The sequence below is a fragment of the Rhincodon typus genome, chromosome 10 (assembly GCF_021869965.1).
Source record: "Rhincodon typus isolate 14 chromosome 10, sRhiTyp1.1, whole genome shotgun sequence".
Classification (NCBI taxonomy): Eukaryota; Metazoa; Chordata; class Chondrichthyes; order Orectolobiformes; family Rhincodontidae; genus Rhincodon; species Rhincodon typus.
Genome location: NC_063341.1, coordinates 26,236,223 through 26,258,492, shown reverse-complemented (window position 1 = coordinate 26,258,492; position 22,270 = coordinate 26,236,223). Strand labels below are relative to the sequence as shown.

The 22,270-nt window shown below is 38.2% G+C and overlaps 1 protein-coding gene across 1 annotated transcript in view; it reads right to left on the bottom strand.

Moving 5' to 3' along the window:
* LOC109911144 (laminin subunit gamma-1-like) overlaps positions 1 to 22,270 on the bottom strand; it is a 65,924-nt gene that overhangs the window by 25,422 nt on the left and 18,232 nt on the right. The window contains exons 2-14 of the mRNA XM_020510410.2: positions 21,043 to 21,231; positions 18,332 to 18,452; positions 16,589 to 16,687; positions 15,320 to 15,456; positions 13,093 to 13,215; positions 11,866 to 12,055; positions 11,258 to 11,370; positions 9,798 to 10,019; positions 8,275 to 8,442; positions 6,470 to 6,703; positions 5,211 to 5,386; positions 2,518 to 2,674; positions 1,482 to 1,687 (exon numbers count right to left, since the gene is read on the bottom strand). Of these exons, the coding sequence (XP_020365999.2) occupies positions 1,482 to 1,687; positions 2,518 to 2,674; positions 5,211 to 5,386; positions 6,470 to 6,703; positions 8,275 to 8,442; positions 9,798 to 10,019; positions 11,258 to 11,370; positions 11,866 to 12,055; positions 13,093 to 13,215; positions 15,320 to 15,456; positions 16,589 to 16,687; positions 18,332 to 18,452; positions 21,043 to 21,231 (2,135 nt within the window). The remainder of the gene's footprint in view (positions 1 to 1,481; positions 1,688 to 2,517; positions 2,675 to 5,210; positions 5,387 to 6,469; positions 6,704 to 8,274; positions 8,443 to 9,797; positions 10,020 to 11,257; positions 11,371 to 11,865; positions 12,056 to 13,092; positions 13,216 to 15,319; positions 15,457 to 16,588; positions 16,688 to 18,331; positions 18,453 to 21,042; positions 21,232 to 22,270) is intronic.

Here is a 22,270-nt window from a genome sequence, read left to right as displayed (position 1 = left end):
TTGGCCTGCTGTGTTCATCCAGCCCTGCACCTTGTTGTCTAACATTGCACTTATTGAGTTTGGCAACTAGCTCTCATTTATCCAAACATTTAAAGTTAACAAAACAAAATTCTTGTCCTTCCAAACAATGCTGAATTAAGCTTTCGCTGGGAGCAAGCTTTCTTCGATAAGCAAATGTTCATTCCACTTAAACACATTTTCCTGCAGGCTTCCTTCTGTATTAATAAGAATGAAATCCTTTCATTCTCTGAAGCTAATCTAGTGCTACATGAGTTAATTATGGTAACAGGCCAGCTGACATCAGCAAATTCAGTACAGAACCGGCCTTGAATTTGGTTACAGTCTTGGTATATGTGACACAGTTTCACAATAAGCAGTGCAGCATTTCATGTGAAGCTGTGTGTGACTCTTTGACATGGATTTAGGAGAAGCAATCTGCAGCGTTGTCACATAATTTGATGTCATGTCTCCATAATTTGAGATTGGATTTTACAACCTTTGGGTTGGGGATAGAACTGCTTGCACCTCACAGCTCCTAACCCAACAGCCCCCACCAGAAGAACATTCACCTGGAAACAGGACTTTTAAAAAGCCAGCACCAGCGATGAGCAGCCTAAACAGACTGAGGATCAAACTCTGTCTCTTAATGGAAGGGGATCTGACCCTTCAGGACTGTCGGCCAATCAGATTAGCAGGCACACTTACAGTCTCAGCAATGCCAGATCACAATAGTGGGAGTAAGCAGTGCCACAAAGAAAATCATGCCATCTGCACCCATGTAAGTCCCAAGCGGGGATGGCACCTTGGGAGGGGAGCAGGGGGTTTGGGCAACAGGGTTAAAGCCAGAAAGGGAGGTACAAAGTGGGGTAAAATCAAAGGGGAAAGCACCTCTAATGATCAGAGGCAACTCCCCAGCTCTCAGCAGATGTAATCCCTTCCCTCCCTACCTTTTCAACAATCGTAATTGGGCAATATTTGACTACTTGAGGCCTTTGTATTTAGTCGGTGCCTTACAGGTCCCATCTATATTATGAAGGGAGGGTGGGTAGCTGGTGAGCTATCTATCTGAACTATTTTACATGGACTCCTTCTGAGCACACACACAGCATGGGAACAGAATATCTAGCTATGTACTAACACTCAAATGGCTCAACATGATATGAATTTCAAACATAATTCTTCCATTAAGATTGTATCATAATGTGAAACAGTGCAATACCTACAGGCTATGACATTTATGAAATTATATCTCATTCACAGACTGTGTCATAACTTGCATGCCTCACACATTTACCATTGGTATAATGTTTATTAATTATTAGAATTTTAAAATGCCAGGACTGCCCTGGGTCTTTCACTACATTGACAACATTTGTGTCCTTACTGTTGTTCTTTCTATTTTATAAACATGTCGGCTACTAATGGAGTTTTTAACCTTCAAATTAAAGAAAAAGTGCTTGTTTTGACTCATGAGGGCTTACCATTCGGTTCAGTTCTGTCCTGCTTTCCTGGATCTTTATCCTGACGTTGCTGAGCAACTTCTCTGTATTCCGAATGCGATCTTCATACAATACTGTCAACCTCCGAGTCTCATCAACAGATTTCCCTATATTGTTCAGGCGACTTGTCTCAACACCCAACTTCTTGTTCAGATTTTTCAATTGGTCAAGATTGTTTTCGTCATCCACTGTAAAAAGAATTTGATCTTTACTGCTGCGGCCAAATATTGTTCATTCTTGAGTTTATCTTCTGAAGATCCCCACATTTCGTTTCTTCCTGGTAACTCTAATAGCTCATCTTATTTCTTTTTGCTATCTAGACGAGGAGGATCCCGGACTCCATTCGCCTCACGTTAGTTGCTCTGAACTGATAAGGGTACTGTATGACCGCAGCAGCCTATGAATTCAGCCAGTGAGTGCAAGCTGGGTACAACCATACTGGAAAAATGATAGATGTTAAATGGGTATCAGGATTGGGCTTGGCTGTATTATGTCTTATGGCAAAATGGCTTAGTGAATCTACCAAGGATAAGCTGCTTGAGGCCAGCTAATGCATATGAGCATACAGAAATGACCAGCAGGGCAAGACTAGAGAAACATCATGCCTCTGTGCTTACTATCCTCTAGCACCACAAACTCCATCACACTGTGATGGTATCTCCTGGGAAAGGCAATTCTTAAAAAAAAACTTTGTCAATAAGGTGAAGCAAAATAAAAACTCCCTCCGTGCTAGTTTAAGCTAAAGAAGGATCCAGAGAACTACTGACACAAAGTAAGATTCCAAGATGTACTTTCAGAAGAAAGTTGACTTGCATTTTCATACATGGCTACAAGGAGATTTAACAGTGCCCTGGAGCAAGTAGCTTTTCAATCAAAGAAAATCCATTTAGATTGGGATTGAGAAGGGAAAATATACGGAGATCAAATGATAATGAAGGGGGAGAAAATTGCTTTATGCTTGTATTTATGCTAAAAATCTTACAACCTGTAAAGTCACCAAGCAAGAATAAGAACTTACTTTCTGTTTTTTCAGCATCAGTCATCATTCTGTTGAGGACCACTGATGCTTTCCTCAATCTTTCATCAAAGTCCTTGTCATTTGATGGGTTCCCATTTGTCTTCACTTTTGAAATTAGTATTTCCAGATCTCTAACCACATTCTTGTGTTTCATTACCTGAACAGCAGAAAAAACAGACATAAAAAGCATTTAGTAAGAAACCAAGAAAAAGTCCAACAATCTTCTTAGTATCCAAAATTACAAATCATTAAAACAGAGGTAAAGTTTTTATAATTGTTCTAAACTTCTGAAGGGATGAATGAATGAATGAGTGTTTATTGTCATGTGCATTCTACAGTAAAATACAATAAAATACAGTGAAAAGTTTCCATTGTTGCCATAATCTGGTGCCATTTTAATAGTTTAAGAAGAAGAGAAAATGGAAAGATATAGTTTAAAGAGAAATCCATCAGTGGGCGAGTTCTGAGCTGGCTTGGAACCACCACTGCCTCAAAGGCAAAAGTCACCTGAGTCTCAAAGATCCCTAGCCTGTTCTCTCATTAGAGATAGATGACCAGTGATGAATTTAACCATCACACTTCAAGCACAGGGGTGGGATTGAGGAGGTAGGGCCTTCATAGTGACCTCAGCCAATATGAAAATTGCACCTTCTCTGTTGGCATCACTTCTGCACTCCAAACCAACACGTCTGGAAGGATAATACCAGAGACAATTCAGGAACAGCTTTAAGAAGGCTGGCATCTCATAATATCGGTAGCTGTGAGAGTAGGAAGAGCTGGAATAATTGTTTAAGGATAAATTGCAGACATTCCATAATCTAGTTCATGCTCTTTTTGAATTAATGTATCTTCAACTTCAATTCTAAGGGTTGTTTGCATGCCTTCATTTGAAATCTCCAATTTCTGCTGCCTCGAAGTTATAAGGAATTTGCAAACAAGTATAGGAAGAACACAGTTAGCATTTTGTTAGAAATAGTGAGTTTTTTTGAAAGTTTCAAGTACAAATCACCTTCAATGCACTGTTTTGTTTGAGCAATATGGACCATACGCTAACAAAAACTAGCTAACAAGCCCTCCGAGATTTGCCATTTAAACTTCATCTGAGAAATGTTCAAATAAATTGAGGGTGATAAAGTAGGTTGGTTACACAATCCGAAAGCCTGTACTTTATTTCTCATGAATGGACTGATAATATATGAATGATTAAGATAATAGATGGAGAGAAAGGGGATAGTTCCCTGTATTCCTTTGTGAATTGTTTCCTCTGTGACCACAGGCAATGCAAATTCCAAACTTCCTGTTTAACAATTGAGATTTCACATGTTAATGTTACCATCTTTTCTTTACAAAACCTGTTTCTGTTGTCTACTCGTATTTTTCAATTTTTTTTATTACAAAAATATACTTTATACATAGAAAATTTTTTGTATATATACATTGACACAAAAGCAGACATGTCGGTTTGGGCTGCAGAATTGATGCCAACAGAGAAGGTATAATTTTCATATTGGTTGAGGTCGCTATGAAGGGCCTACCTCCTCAATCCCACCCCTGTGCTTGAAGTGCCTTCATTTAAAATCTTATATAGCATACTTCCAAAAGTAAGATGACTGCCAATGATTAGAATGTGATAATGATAATGACACCTTTTCAAATAAGCAATACAGTGTCATTTCCTGGAAATATATATTAAAGGGTTCAGAGTGTACTTGTCCTTGAGTCACTAAAAGCTATAATGCAAAGTAGCAAGCAATTAGGAATGCAAGCAGTATGTTGGCATTCATCTCAAGGGGATTTCAGTGCAGTCAATGAAGGTATCTTGCAGTTCTATAGAGACTTAGTGAGACCCCACTGATGCAATATATACAGTGTGGTCTCCTTATCTAAGAAAGGATATACTTAACCATAAAGTTCAATGGAGATTCACCAGATTAATCCCTGGGATGGTGAGATTGTCTTATGAGGAGAAATTGTTGAAACTGGTCCTATATTCTGTAGAGTTTCCAGGAGTGATAGATGATTTCCTTGTACCTTAAAAAACTCTTACAGGACATGGCAGGGTAGATGTGGATAGATCGTAGCTGTGTTTCCCCTGACTGGTGTCTCTAAAACCGAGGGCATAATCTCAAGGTGAAGGGTAGATCTTTGAGAATTGAGATGAGGAGGGATTCCTTCATTAAGAGAATGGAGGATCTGGAATGTTCTTCCCCAGAGGGCTGTGGCACGTCAATCACTGAGCATGTTCAATACAGAAATCATTGATTTCTGGAGATTATTGACATAAAGGAATAAGGAATTGGCATTCAGATAGATGATCAGCCATGACCTAATTGAACGGTGGAGCAGGCTCAAGTGGCTGAATGGCCTACTCTTGTTCCTATGTTCCTATATGACTCACTACAAAACAAGTTCTCTTCATTGAGACTTTCACTACATGTTTTCGTATTTGATGCTTTCAGACTAAAAAGGAAATTGGAAAAGAAAAAGAACAGAGGTTCCATGCTTTCATCAGGTCCGAATACTCAGGCTGATTCTCTTTTGTTTATTCAGATTTTGGTGCCAGCATATGTTAATGCGATTGTTTGGGATTGCTATAAAAATAGACATAAATTTTGTGAGGAAATTCTGCTCTTATAATTTCAAAACAAAGACCAAGAAAGCTTTCCCTTAGCCAGAGGGTATCAGGTACCTACCTTGCTTTTTACTGCTTGATAGCAGCTTGGGCACTCCTGGCAGCCTGTGGTGCTATTGTAATAGGTATCCCCTGCACACTGGTTACACTTAGCTCCAAAGACTCCTGACTTGCAATCACATGTTCCATCATCCCTGCACTGTAAGGACCAAGAACTGCTTGGGTCACAGTTACAAGCTGTAAAAGTAATATAATCATAACATGAAAATGTACAGCAGGTCTCAGATTCTTTTATCTCATGATTGTTGCTTAAATATTGAAACATATGTTAATCCATACAAGCAATTCCAGTCTAAGCATCAAATTCTGTTCTGAGGAAAGATCATTGGACCCATAACGTTAACTCTGCTTTGTCTTCTCAGATGCTGCCAGATCTGCTGAGTTTCTCCAGCAGTTTCTGTTTTTGTGTAAGATTTCTAGCATCCGCAGTTCTTTGTTTTATTTAAACATCAAATCTATTTCTGAGCATGAATTCGGGTAGAATTGGGCCTGCACTTTATTGCACAGTTTACTTGAATTCAGGTGGGAGAGCAGCAGAAAGGTTGGGATGAACATTTGGTGTTGGGACCGACACTGTTTCATTGCTCTCCCCTTGGTCTTTCTCTTTGCTCATTCCCCACCTCAAATCAAATACCAGGGAACCTCATCAGATTTTCAAACAATTTGAAGTTACCACCACTTCATTGGGCCACCATGTGGAAGGCAGCGGTGACCCGATTGAAGTGATACAATGAACACCCGATAGGGGGATGGAAGATTTTGCAGCAGCTATATCTTCCTGTTCCTACATGTTACCCCATTCCAAACTGTCATCATTAATTTAACTGTGAAGACCTGCATCTTTTTGGATATGTACAAAACTGACTTTTATCTTCTTTTCTTCCACTTTGAATGCTCACGTGCCTCCTTTGGAGCTGCAGCAGAAGTCCCATTACAATGCCGTTGGGATTGCGCAACCAGGAACTAAACACTTCTATCTCAGCAATGAAAATCCATTGGGCAAATAGAATTCCCAGGGTGATGAATCTCAAAGCAGCAAACCAGAAAATAATTCTTACTTAGTGTCTCTAAAATACTTTTAATGTAAGAGAAACTAAAATTGTATTTTAGAAACCGTTGATAACATGGAGGACAAATTGCAACCTTCTGTAATATTGAACTGGATTTGCTTTTTGCAGATTAGCTGCAATGAAACAGTAAACTTTATACCATGGAATATGTCTACATATAGGATATGTGAAGTTCAAAGACAATTCTTACGTTTGCACTTTTCAGCAGGATTGGAGGCAAGTGCATTTCCATAAAAGCCATCTTTGCATCTCTCACAGTGATGTCCTGCAGTGTTGTACAGACATCCTCGACATTCCCCAGTCCACCGATCACAATTACTAACTGAATTGGAATCCACATTGTTGTTACATTGACAAGGTTGACAGGATCTACCTGCCTGTGGGTTACCAAAGTATCCCTCCTCACACATTTCACACCGGTTACCTAGGGAATTTACATAATAACGTCAAGGAATGGAAGAAACATGCATTAGAGTCTCAAAGTTTATATTAAATATACAGAAAGCAAATTTCATCAAATCGACTATATTTTTTCTCATACTGATATACCCTGTCATGTTCAAAAATTAAATGTGAAAACAGGAGAGGCTAATTATTCAGCAAACTGTATAACAAGGTGTTCACTGGAAAAGAGTGTAGTTTGCCAGAATTCAACTTAACAGGAAATGATGTGTTATGTTTGAATTCTGTACAGCAATAATGAGAAGAAAGAATTTACTATGCTTGATTCTGATGGGCTTTGTTTGGGCAAGGGCTTTTAAGATATCACCAAAACTCAGATAAGTTAGTTGGTCAGGATCAGAGGGTGGGAGGGAAGCTATGAATAGCAAGATACTATGGTTCATCACACAGGAATGCATGTGATAATACCTCTTAGATTGAAAAGTCTGAATTCACGATGAACAAAAACATGGCTGGAAGATTTGTCGTACTACAGGAAAAATATCCACGCAGAAACGCCCCATTGTGAAAGACAGTTCTGAGATTAAAAGTTCCCAGGAAAAAAAGGAACAGAAGTAAACTCTTGGAAGCTAAGAATCACCTTGAACTGGTTCCAGGAAAATAGAATATCTGCACAAAGCAGATGTAAAGTATATCTGTCAAGTGTGTTTTCAGCTGTGTGAAAAGGAGAAGGGGCGTGTTCTGATTTGTGGTTTAAGGTATGAACTGCCTATAAAGATACTGATTCTTCTTTACAATAAAAATCTTAAGCTGTGATATCTTGGGTGATATCATCCTTTCAGCTACTAACTGGAATTTCACATTCCTTTTCATAAAGTTTTTTTGCCACTACATTGTAACATTTAAAAACATTCTGGGATATCTTGAACATATGAAAAGTGCTATGTGAAAACTATCTCATATTATTTCACTAGATGACAGAGACCATGTTAGTATATTTACTCAAATTTGCAGTATGCTTTTACATTCAATAGGCCACATGGGGCTACATTATTAATAGTTTCAGACATGATATTGTTAATTCAATATCTTCCATAATGAAAAGAATACCTTGATGAATCATAAAAGTTGGAGGAGAAATAAGTCTCCAAAATATGACTTTATAAGGAATTTATAACATTTATAACAATGATTTCCAACGTCCTGTAGCTATAGCAAAAATTATTACATTACAGGTTACAAATTAAGCATTGTGTAGGTTAATTCACTGTACAGAAGATGAAATACAATGAATCAAGACTTTTAGTTGTGCAATGAGGCTTTATTTCAATTATATTCTGATGAATTTCCAGGGACGCAGATAATTGGAATGTGGATAATGAAGCTGTACTGTACAGTTTTCAATGATGGATGCATTTTCCACAAGTATTCACAAATTTAAACAATTCCAGTAAAAACTGAAAGAGTTAGTTCTAAGTATAAATCTGCTGAACAGGCCTGTTTTGTGTAAAAGTGGCAGTGTTGTTTCTTTCTGTTAGTGTTATTGTAGCCTCTTCCAAATAATTAAATACTCAGATTGTACCCAAGGCTTACCCATTGTTTTTGCTGGACAGCCCACACACACCACCTCTGTTGTTCCCGGTGTCACAGTGCACCCTGCACCTCTTGGACAAGGACAAATCCTACAGCCTCTTGGTTCAGTAGAATCAGGATAATAACCATGTGGGCAATTCCTGGGAGGGTCATTGGAGAAGCAGGAACCTGATGAGCAACATGGAAGAACACTTTATTACAGCTCACTCAACACACAGAGATCCAGTTTTTGAAGAACTCTACTGATACTGAGCCAACTGCCAGTTAGAAGATTTTCAAATGTCCACTGTTCTAAGGGCAATGCTGTTTTTACTGAACTCTAACTTTGCACAAAACTTGTGAATTTTATGCTGTGCCCTCTAGAATTATGTTCATTATCCACTTTAAATACTTACTTATCTCCACCTCACTTATAACAATATGTTGAACAATGGTATCACCACTCATCACAAGTTACTCAATCTCCTGCATAGGTTTAGCGCTTTGCGCTTTTCTTAGTAACCAATGGTGGAATTTAATAAGGGCTGCAGGAAGGCCCAATGCTCACCACTGAAATTGGCACCTCTCCCACTGAGCCAAGCCGGGAGCCCAGGAAGATTTAAGTTCTTAATTGGCAACAGGAACTCCAATACCAGGACGCCTGGCTCCATGGGTGATATTGAATTCCAGGACATCCCCTGGTATGGTGGAAGTCCTGTCATCAAGTACTGCCAGCTAATAGGAGGCTTATAAATTTCCATTACATAGAGGCCAACTGCGAGTGGTGGCTTGGGCTTCACCAGGGATCGTCATTAAATCCCTGGAGAAGGGTAAGTGGGGGTATGATGGGAGTCACAGTGAGGAAATCACCAGCAGGAGGTTAATTAGGTTAGAAGAAAGGGCAGGACAGAGGCTCTCAGTGGGTTCTCTTGTTCTAAATTCTGGGCCTGTCATTCAGGCACTATGTTCCCTTGATGAAAGGAACCCAGATACACTTTTCTAGTCAGTCTTCCAACATGGTGAGTCCATTGACCTGTTGAATTCAGTGGAGAATGAGGGTCTTAAATAGGCATCGTTTGGCACTTGGGTAAGAAGGCCATCCTCAAACCTTTCCACGCCAGATTTAAATTTTCATTAAAATTTAATTAATTTTAGTTTCTACTTTTTCATTATTTGTTCATGGGATACGGGTGGATGTTCACTGGCGGAGCCACCATTTATTGCCCCATACTTACTTGGCTCCTAAAACATTCACTTCACCTACCTCACAATTATATCCTGAAGATACAGCTTTCAACAAATGACAGATAAACAATTTCACTTGATGCTTGAATAATGCTTGTAAAAATTGCAAACTGTAAACTGCTATATTAGTACAGAGGTAATTCTTGAGATCTAATTGGATATGGCATTTCATCTGAATTTTTTCCAATATTATTTAAACTGCCTCCATTTTTACCCAGCATGCCACAAACCTTGCTACATGGTTGATCCCAATCTGACACCTCAAACCATAATCTAAGCTAATATAATGACAAACTCACCAGTTTCTGGGTCACAGGTGCCACTAGAGCCTTGACAGGCACATGGCACACACTTGCTAAAACTTCCAAGTTTGCGTCTTTGCCTTGTGAAGCCTCTTGCACATTTCTCACAGAATCGTCCCTCATACCCTGTTGGACATGTACATTTCTCCACCCACTGAGCAGGACTTCCAGCACCAGGTCGGGCTGTCTGGAGAGACACGTTATCGATGTGTCCAGCACCTGTAATACAAAGCATCAAAATTAACTCCAATGTCATGTTACTAAACTGCTGTCTCGTTCACTACTGTAACAATAGGAAAAAGTAACAAAATTCCATACTTGTTTACTGTAAACTAAATGTCACTTCATTACAATGGTCATATTCATTCAATCCTTTACTCTGCTGTATCTAATGTGTCTATAACCAAAAGCAGTTTTAAAATGTCCACCTGTTTAACTGCAGGATAGGATTCAGGGATGCAAAGTACAAGAAAATTTCAAGCAATACTGATGATTGGCCCCAAATAGACAAATTTTCTTTTTCCCATTATATCCATAGACTAGACCCAAAGTGCATTTCACACACAATGGTCTGAAGATGCCTGTATTTTGAGGTTTGTACCTACCACATGGCCCTAAAACAGACACATCTCTGGCAAAGCTAGCGAAAAGCAACAGCTGGAAATGCTGCAAGTTAGCAGATCTTTGTGATCTGAGTACTTAACAAGCGATGGAACTTGTTTTTTAATGGCCTCATTTTCAGATGTTACTCAGCTCTGCTCAGCACCACCAGCCTGAACACAGCTGAATATAAGGCCTAAGGCCGGTGACTGAAAGTTCATTCAAACAGATACCCGCTGCCTTTAGTATCTTTTGAGCAAGACGCAGAAGTATTCACACAAGTTTGGATGACAAATGTTTACACCATTTGAGGCAGTAACAATTGAGCTGAAGTGGTAATGTAGCCAGAATAACTCCTGCTCCTTTACCAAATGAAGTCTGGGGCATTACCTTGCGGCAATGATATGGAAATTCTACAATGACATTCTGAAGTCTTCATTTACGAATTTTATACTTTTTTTTGTCCAGGGAGAAGCTCACCCAGGATCATCACACCTGGTATAACTGAAGAAAAACAGCATAGCCTCCTTTGAAAGCAAGCGCACATCCAAGACAGGGAATAAAGGCCAAAATGGAGAAATCCCAAGCCTGCAATTAGTCCAAACATCAATCATTTATCATATTCTGTCATATTTGCATCAGAACCTTTAGGACACAGATAGGCCTGAGCAGTCACCTACATACCAAATAGAAGCTATGAAATACTTCAGATGATGAACACAGTCAACTTCACTTGAAAGATGAGCAAGAGATAAATTTCTTCTCCCTTTATCTTACTTATGTTTCTCAGCATAATTCTTGCTCCATTTCATTTATCTTCTATAAACTTGGATAAAGTGTGCTCTTGGAATGCTTACTTTGCCTGTTATATGAACCACGGATTTTGATGGCCTTGAGGTTGCTGAGCACCCGCTGGAAGTCAAAGGAAGTTAAAAATGGTTTCCATCCATACTCCAAACCTTCATGGAGTCTATAAGGCAAAACAGGATTGTTAACATTTTCACTTCAACCTCCACCGTGCTAATAAACAAAATCAAAATACTCTACCACTAAGAGTCAGTTAGGCAGTTATATGACACAGTTTGTGTTAATGTGAAGCATTTATCTCGCGGGGCATCATGGGGGTAGGTCTGTCAACAACCAGTTAAATAATATACTCAATTTATTCAAGCATTTTCTCAAAGCCTATGACAAAGTTGACTTTTTGGAAAGATAAATCACTGAAAAATTAATGTTATCTTGTTAGACAATAATTTTTGGATGCAATGTTAAAATATTTTCATTTAGTACAGATCATGTGTGTGACAAATTTAGCATTCATTGTGAGACATAAGTCCTGCACAATGTATCCTGAAGATGGAATGATCTAACTGCATTCAATCCATATTCAGATCAAAAAATGTGTTCCAATTCCAGGTTAACCAAAACAACGATCAGTTGAACTCAGAGCATCTATTTTATCTACCTGTAGTTGTATGTCTGCTTTTTCGTACATGGGATTGGATTATTTTGTGCATTCACTTGAGTAGTCAGTGTCTGACCATCTCCTTCCAGGATGAGATCTTCTACTGATGGGTAGGCACTATTGCTTTCCACATAGAATGTGAAGGAAAGGTTCTGTCCGTAGCTCAGCACTTGATTTCCCAGGAACTTGGCTAAAGATGAGAAGAGTTGAACATTAGTAAGGACCATAGACACAACCTATCATCCTTTGAAACACAGTTTCTTAACCTGAAACGGACCAGAATATTGGCTCTGTCTTTTGCCAATTACCAAACATTAAAGAGAAGTTTATTTTATTAACATCTTCCTTAATTCTTACAAAAAAGCTGAGATATAGATCATTTATCATGGAATCGAGAAAATTGAAGGGCAATTGCATGACTTACTTAATCACTGGTTTCAAAATTTAGATTGTATAATCATTTTATTAAGTTATTTCTTACAGTTCTTGTGTGCTTCTCTCATTGAGGTTATGTTGACAAGGAACATAGAGATGTGATAGCTGACCAGAATAACTGTGATTGTATGAACAGAAGGGTGAATAATATCAACAATAAGCACACATTATACTCCCTGGATGCTCCATGGGGTTGCAATGTTATGGTGATGTCAAGGTCCCAGAGCATGAAGATTTTTAAAAATTTGGAAATTGCAGAGGCTAATAATTTTTCAAGACTTATTGATAAGTTGCCCAAATAACTAATTCTGAAAATGAAAAGATTTATATTAAAAACATCAAATCTTATATAAAGTTAATGTTTTGCTGAAGCAAAAATATATGACACAGCATCAGAAGAGATCAGTGTCAGTAATTGAGTTAAACTATTAAATACCATGTGTTATAAATGCTCTAAGCTCCTGCTAAATCAACAATTTAACCACATATTCCGAGTCTATATTATAAAGCCATGAGTGCTAAGGTAATGACTTGCAAGCCACCTGTGACTGTATAAAACTGTAATTTCCCAGTTCTTGAAGAGACTCTAAAATGGGCCAGAAAATGTTGAGTCTGAGATGGACAACACTGAGAGTACACTAATTAAAACCATCCAAATGTTAAATTACTGGATCATCTTTCATATGGGCAGGTCATCAAAGCGCATGTGACCAATTTAACATAAATACAAATGAACTTGGAATACCAAAGTGGTGGGCTAATACGTGAATGCCCATCATTATTCTAACTCACCTGGAGCAACAAAGAATATTGGGTATTCATCTTTGGCTTCAACAATAATGTCACGTGATGATGATGACCTCATCAATGGAAGATCGCCGCTCCTCCGGTGCTGTGCTTTCCATCCTTCATAATCTGCTCACAAGTACAGATCAATAAAAAAACACAATCCTTCATATAATCACTTACAATTAGCCCTCTAACTTTGAGAAGAATTCCAATTTAGTTGCAATTAGTAAGTTAAACAATGCTACCTTTAAGCTAGAGCAAGGTATTGTCTTGAATATCACTCTGTACGACAGTAATACTCAAATGTTGAGGGAGTTCACATCAAATTCTTTGTTTATTACGCAATTTTAATATAACAAAGATGGATTTGATAGTGGTGTGCTAATTATTTTATGTGGCAACTGATAGCAATTGTTAATCAGTACTGTTTACTACCAAGTTGGTTGTGTTGGACTATTGGCAATGAAATGTCTTTTAGCTATGTTATGGTATATTCATCTTCTAAAATATTTCAATTTGGGGTAACTTTTTTTTAGCAATATTCTGAATAAAGAAATGATATGTTTCAGTGGCAGCAGCTTCATCACAGCTAGTGTTGACAGGTAAAGCACGTGCAGACTTAAATAAGATTGAAGGTTTATTAGAGTTCTTTGAGGATGTAACAAACAGCATGGATAAGGGGGACATTAGTAGACGCGCATTTAGATTTACAAAAGGCATTTGATAAGGCGCCACATAAAAAATAAGAGTTCATGGTGCTGGGGTGATATATTAGCATGGATAGAGGGTTGGCTCACTAATAGGAAAGTGAGAGTCAGGATAAAGTGGAGTGTCACATGGATTAATGCTGGCTCTCAACTACTTACATGCCATATTAATGAGTTGGATGAGGGGACCAGCAACATTGCAATGAAATTTACTGACAATACAAAGGTAGGTTGTGAGGAGGATACAAAGTCTGCAAAAGTATGCAGTTAGTTGGTGATTGGATCACAACATTGGCACCTGGAGTATAATGAGGGAATGTGTGAGTATGTCCACTTTGGGAGGAGGAATACAAAAGAAGAATATTATGTAAATACAGAGGGATTGCAGAATACTGTGTGCAGATGGACTGAGATCCCTCGTCCATAAATTGCATAATATAAACATGAAAGTACAGGAAATAACTACGAAGACATATGGAATGTTGGCCTTTATTGCAAGGAGGAATGCAAAACAAACATATGGCAGTCTTGCAACAGCTGAACAGCTCATTGGTGAGACCACACTCAGAGTGCAGTTTTGACACCCATGCTCAAGAAGCTAATATATTTGCTTTGGAAGCAGATCAGAAAAGGTTCATTAGTCAGATGCCTGAGATGAAAGGGTTATCTTACAAGGTAAGGTTGAGCAGTTTAGACTGATACTCCTTAAAATTTAGAAGAAAGAGAGATTATTGAAACATAGGATTTGATGGGATAGATGCTGAAAGCCTGCAGATTAATTGTAACGAGTGTCCCATTTAAGACAGAGATGATGAGGAATTCCTTCTTGCAGAGAGCCATTAATCTTTGAAATCTTTTCCATGGACCCAGTGGAGGCTGGGAATATATTTAAAGCTGAGTTAAACTGATTTTTGTTGTACAACGGAATCCAAGACCAGGCAGGAAAGGAAAGCTAAGGCTACTGTCGGATCTGCCATGATCTTATTGACTGACAAGGCAAATGCATTGGGCTGAGTGGCCTACTCCTATTTCTAATGATCTTATGAAGATAACACTGCAACATTGACTTATAATTCGATAACCCCTGTGAAGTAACCTCAGGAAGAGATTAAAATGTCCAAAAACGCACTTTTAGCTCTTAAAGGCTATTACCATCGAGTCATGGGAATATCAGAGCTGGAATGAGTAACAAACAAAAGGGACACTGTTGGTTTTTCTTCTTCTAATAAGGGTGCAGACTCCAATCATAGAATCTAACAACATAATTAATATCTTTCAAATTCATCTGGCAATAACATGGTATTCCATGATCTTTACAAACAAATCTTTCCAATGGCTTTTCTAATCAGATTACTAAGCAATTCTTTCCATCCTCAGGTTTAATCATATGGACTGACACCATCATGAGATTTGGTCTATGATCTCTCACTGTCAGTCTGAATGACATTTGAATTAAATTTTTGTTTGATGGCCCCTCACTTACGAATGACACCTCAGTTCATTATAGCAAGTTGCTGCTGTACCTGTATCAAAGGTAGAGGTGATGCAAGCCTTCCTGTAACCATCTTCCACCTTGCAGACTGACGAATGCCCAAAGCAGAAACATGCTGAGCACCCCATGGGGTTATCTGGATGGAGGTTGTAATAACCTGACTTGCACCTGTAGGAGAGAATCAATTGAGGAGTTATGATGGTTGTCCCCTGTTTATGCCCAGAGGGTACTGATACAATACTCAGATACAAATCCTTTAAATCATTTGGGGAGGGCTTTGAAACAGCTATTCTGATGATCATCCTACAAACATGACCTTAGAGAGTGATTGTTGACAATCTAAACAATTTGCAGTGTGTCACAGTCAAACCTTTTTTAGACCAATAACAGCATTTTCAGCACAGGTCATGTCTTCTCCATTTTCAAATGGCCAACATTCCAGGGGAGGGAAGGAAAATACTTCAAAGGAACTCATAAACTTTGCTTTGTGCACAGATATTAACAATTGTGTGGAGCCTGCTACCAAGTGAGCAGGAGAATGAAATCATGTCCATCAAGCACCATGTTTTGATTCACAATGTTTTATTGATGCAGGAAGGAAAAGAAAACAAATTCTGCACCCTAGATCTCACTATCTTGTAGATATCCTGGCCCCTGTTCCCAGAGACCCATGTGTTGGGAATCAGCCTTAAAGCAAGCGAAGACCCATAGAAAAAGCTTGTGATCCTGAGTCGGTATTAGCCTTGAACTGAAGGACAGCTGAGAAAGATACTGCAGCAATCCTGTTATTCCCGACACTTCTCTTTGTTCTTCCCGCTCCAGGCAGCTTTATCTACAAACCCAGATAGTCTGCCTATAAAATACAAATAACTCCAGCTGCCAAGTATCAGCCAGAGTGGAGGGCATAATTTATATCTTACAGATATGTTCTGGGCAATTAGTATACAAATGTTTTCTTTCAATGTCCTCTATTAAAAATTAAACCTGAATAAACACCCAAAGACAAGGTTTGCTTAAACTGGCAATAACAATTAACTATAAAGGTAATAAAAGGTGCTATAGTTTAGTAAGTGCCCCTATAGGTGCAAGCTCACAGAAAGAAGGACTGAAATTACATAGAATAAGACATGCTATTGAAGAAAGATCATCAGTAACACTAATTAGTTTAAAGTACTTCAAGTTCTACTAATATCTAAGTACCTTTGATACATTTATTATTATAACTTCAATCACAGTGTATAAAAGCTATAAACCTGAACCAGACATATTGATTTCAATATAATTGTTACAAAAAACTTACCGGTTACAATTTGTCCCTTCCACATTATATTTACAAGTGCATCTTCCTGTTTCAACATCACAGATCTCAGTAACACCAGCCATATTACATGTACATCGTCTGCGAATACCAAATAGAATTTCATAATTAATGGTAAACTGTATACCAAGCAGTGATTCACTTCAGAGGGACATTGAAGCAGAGCAGGTGACAAATATTTTCCCTGTAATTTCTTCCAATCCTGTCTAGAAGGCACTAATACTCTTGGATATAATTCCATTCTTGTTCTTTCTGCTAGATCACAGATAATCCATTATAATGAAAACATTCAGCTTATGTCTGTGTGTCTTTTTATTTGTCCTTGTCCAGGCTTTGAGCACACTTAAGACAGCATGGTGAGCTGCCTCTTGACAGCTCAGTGACCCCTTGCCCATTCAGAGGGCAGTTAAGATTCAACTGCAATGCTATGGATCTGAAGTCACATTAAAGTCAGAACATATTTCTGCCCCTAAAGTACATTATTGAAATAAATCCGTTTTTCAGCAATCTAGTGATTTCTAATAGTTGTTAATGAGTGTAACATTTCATTTCAGATCTATTAAACAATTTCATCTAAATTACACGAGCTGCCATAGGCAGATCTAAACTCAAATCTCCAGAACATCAGCCTGGGCCTCTGATTACTAGCTTTGTTCTAACATTGTGCTACCATTCCCCCAAAAGATCTACTTTGTGACATACCATACATTGTGAAAGGATATGGGCTCATAGCCATATTTGGGATTTTACTGGCCGGCTAATGTATATCAAAAACAATGACACTGCCTTTTTTTTAATTCATTCATGGAATGAGGGCATAACTGGCTAGGCCAGCATTTATTGCCCAGAGGTCAGCTAAGAATAAACAACATTGCTGTGGGTCTGGAGTTACATGGAGACCAGACCAGGTTAGGATGGCAGTTTCCTTCCCTGAAGGACATTAATGAGCCAGATGGGCTTTTCTAACCATCAACAATGGATTCGTAGTCATTATATTAGACTCTTAATTCCAGATATTTATTGAATTCAAATTCCACCACCTGCTATGGTGGGATTCAAATCCAGGTCGCCAGAACATTATCTTGGTCTCTGGATTAACAGTCCAGCAATAGTACCACTAGCTCATTGTCTCCCCTCATTGACTCATTGACTTATTGAATGGCTTGTTTCTGCAACATAACATTTTGTTGAAATGCAGAAGTGAAATTATAAGATAGCTTCAAAATGTTAAAACATGCAAACAAAACAGACAACATTTCAATCAAACAGGATATCCATCAGAAAGTGTTGGGAAAACTCAACAGGTTTGGTGGCATCTGTGGAGAGATAAACAAGAGTCAATGTTTTGAATTTAATATGGCTCTAATTCAGAACAGTTCTCTAGTTCTTAAGAACAGCCATCGCAGTCTCAAACTGTAACTCTGTTTTTCTCTCCACAGATGCTGCCAGGCCTGCTAAGTTTCTCCAGCACTTTCTGTTTGTATTTCAGATTTGCAGCATCCACAATATTTTGCCTTTATTAGCAGATCCATCAGCATCTCTACAGGGAAAGTGCCTGCATGAAAGTGTGGAATTGACTGGTAATCAACATCCAAAGCACTAGCCTGCCTTTGCTCTTTACAATACTGATCTCCCAAAATGTTCTGTTTTTACTAATACAGTTTATGTAATATGTCATCAATATTAGCGGGGGGAGAAAAGAAAATGCCAGTCAGAAGAACTTACTTGCAACCAGTGCTGGATAATGAATAAAAGCCAGGCTGGCATTTATCACATTTGTCTCCAATTACACCTTCAGGTTTACACCTACATCGACCATACTCATCACAACTACTACCAGTTGAACCTAAAAGGCAGAGAAAATATTAAAGCAACAGCATTTTACTGAGGGCACAAAATGCAGTTTATATTCAGTTAAAACAATTAGCCACACTTTTACCTTTTTTACTTTTGTGAGTTAAAGGATTTTAGGATCACAATCCATTTTGATCTTCAGGGCACTCTCCTCCCTTACAGTACAAATGTTTTCCCATTTACTTTAGTATTTCTTCCAAATTGTTTTGATGAATGCAAGATGAAATGCTTTGACAGAACGTACCTTTCTTCAGCTACACTCAAATTCTGTACTGTCTAATGACTATTGAAAACATGCTTTTACATGATCTTACATGTACAGATATGACATAGATTAACTTGGTACTGTATGTTATGGTTATCTAGTTAAATGCAAACTCCCAAATAGAGCCCTTGTATGGGGTTACAGTAAGACAAACATCATTCCTGTTTTTCAATGATGCTGTCTATTGTCAACCTAAAAGTGGAATGGGGAATTAAAAGCCAATGCCTCTAACCGTTGCCTTGCTCGTGCTCACATGAAAATATCCAGTTTCTGCAACAAGTAAAACACATTTATACAATTTACACAAATACTTGTTCGTGCAGTGCCATTTTAAAATCACATTTCACCAGCTGCACCAATTCTCTGAGAGCACTCAAAAAATCCTGTAATCAGCAAATAGGGGAGTAAAATGCAGGGTGGGCGCTGTTAGATGCAAAACCTTGCAGGGCAAGGCTAGAATACTTAATGAGTAACTTGTATTGTTGTTACTAAGGAAGAGGAATCTGACAAAATATTGGTAAAAGCAGAGATGGTAGTTGCAATAAGTGGGGTGAAAATTAATAGACAGAATGTACTGGAAAGTTTGGTTATGCTCAGAGTGGATAAGTCACCCAGTGTGGATGGTTTACATTCCAGGTTGTTAGAGGAAGTGGGATGAAGATAATTGATGTGCTTGTCATAATCTTGCAATCTTCTCTAGATGGAGGGGAGGTACCAGAGATTTGGAGAGTGATGAATATGATACTTTTGTTCAACAAAGCTGTAAGATCTTTTCTGGAAACAGGAATTAACAGGTTTAACAGCAATGCCAGTTAAAGTTTTAGACACAATCATTGGGGAAAGCACTTGGAGAAATTTGAGCTATTGATTTCCAGCAAGAATCTCTAAAAAGGCGGCTTGCATATGACTAATTTACTTGAATTTTTGAAGAAGTAACAGAGAAGGTCAATGAAAGGAATGCAATTGATGTTTTTTAAATAGAATTTTAAGGAAGTGAGTGGCAAAATTCCACATAAAAGGCTAACTAGCAATATTGAGGGATCGCGGAATAAGAGGGTCAGCACCACTGTGGGTGTAGCATCCTTCTCCTGTGTAGAGGAGCATTCCCCTCTTTACAAAAGAAGAGGTTGCTGTCCAGGCCATGGTGACAGAGAAGGAAACTCTGTCATGAAAAGGGTTCAAAATTAATTAAAGAAGAAGCCTGAGATAGATTGTTGGTACTTAAAGTTGACAAGGCACCAGAATTGGATGAGGTGCATACAAGGATTTTGAAGAAAGTGAGGAAAGAAGTAAAGGAGGTTGAGAGGAGATCTGATTGATATGTAAGAGATTATGATAATTTAAATAAGGTAGACAAAGTTGTTTGTGCAAACTGATGGGATAAGTACTACGAGAGCAAGAGCTATAGGGCGATGTGAGGAAGAGCTTTTTATGCAGTGAATGATAATAACCTGAAACTAACTGCCTGCAAGGATGGTAGAGGTGAAGACAATTAATGATTTCAAAAGGAGATGGTGGGGGCAGCTCAGGGAAACAAACTTACAGGACTATGGTGGTGGAATAGGGAAGAGCAAGGGGATGCGATTGACAAGTTTTCGAGACAGAGAGCCTGTAGGATTTGATGGGCTGAAAGGCCTCCTTGTGTTCTGTAATGTTTCTACCAGTCATGTTCTATGTCAGATAGTGCTGTGGGATGCTACCTATGTTATCAACATGTGTCCCTCCATCGATATTGTTGAGGAAACCATGTGAACTTTGCAGGCAGCAGCCACGAGCACTGTTTGGCCCCAGAGAATCTGTACAGTCTGCACTGCACTGCTTTGGAGTTGTGCTATGTAAACAAATTATTTTATCCCAAATTATGCGTGCCATTTCTCTTCTGGTGAAAAATATCATTTTTATTGGTGTAACTAACTATGATTGCAAGGTTATTCTTCCATAAGCTAGACTTTGAAACATAAATAGTTGTAGCTACAGAAAATGAAAACAGATCCATGACAAAGTGCATCTGAATATTTGACATCATATTCAGGTTTCACATTGCAGCAAAATGAGTGCAGGGAATTCTTAATTGTTTATATTCTCAAACAGACTGATGTCACCAAATTATCTATGGAGATTGATAACAAATATGAAAGGTAAGGAAAAGGGTCAAGAGCTCAATCTAAATCTTTTAAGGTTAAATATAAATGTCTAAAGATGCAATTCTTCAACTACATTATCTTAGCCTTAATCCTTTTAAGTCAAACGCTTTGACAGACAGCTCAAACAAGTCTAACATTATTACGGGGCATGCATTCTATTTTCATGAACTTACCTAGAGGGTTGCATCTGCAAGGCTGACACTGTCCTCCTGTTCTCAGAGGGTAGTGATTTTCCTTACATTTCTCACAGTGTACTCCCTCCGTATTGCCGACACAGTTCAAGCAGCGTGTACCACTTCCAGTTTGTTGGTATAGTATAGGATCCCACTCACAACGATAAGCCCTGCGATTACAGTTGCATTCTGTGGCATGACAAAATACAGCATGAACAATGGTGTCCGGTAAGACCATTACCATCGCTGCTAACTTAGACCATTATATTTTTCATTTATATTTTAATAATGTCATCATGACAGTATCCATCAAAATGTACACAAATTCATTAGCAATAGAGGTCAAAGTTCACTTGACTGATTAAATGCAAACATTTCTACTTGGGCTAGGGTTAGTTATTTTCTTGATATTATTGCAAATTCACAGCATTATGTATAATAACTTTCATTTGATCATATAACTCCATACAGAAAAGATTGCGGTAGAATGTGTAACCTTTGAACAGTAATCCCACTGTATTGTCAAATGATCTGGTACAAAATATTACATTGCCTAATCATTTAATTTCATATTTAAGAAAATTAAAATTGTGACAAATTACAAGCAAAACCCTAGCAGAACACTCAAAAAGTAATGAATTTTAAACATTATATTGAAAAGGAAAGAGAGTGGTCAGCATAAGACATCAGATCAACCTCACAACGAAATGAACTGGCTTGGCATCAGCTCATCTAGATGCTCACATATCATTTTTTATCACAGAACCTACAAAGTCAGAATTATTCATATGAGATGGCTTATTATAAGTTAAAATAGAGTATCGTATCCAAAACATTTAATTTTAGAAACTGCTATTTCTCTTTTATTAAGACACAACTTACACATTCCTTTATCAAGAATGTTTTATTAAAGTAACCGATTAATGCAATCTTTTTAAAAGAATGCACAGTTTGTCTAGATAACAGTCATTGCAATTAAACAGTTATTCATTGTATAGAGGACTTTAAGGCAATCTAATCATGTAATTAGGTACAATGCAAATACAAGATGGGAGGTAATGGCCTAGTGGTATTATTGCTGGACTGTTAATCTAGAGAGCCAGGTAATGTTCTGGGGACTCGGGTGTGAATCCCACCGTGGCAGATGGTGGAATTTGAATTCAATAAATATCTGTAAGTAAGAGTCTAATGATGACCATGAATCCATTGTTGATTGTTGGGAAAACCC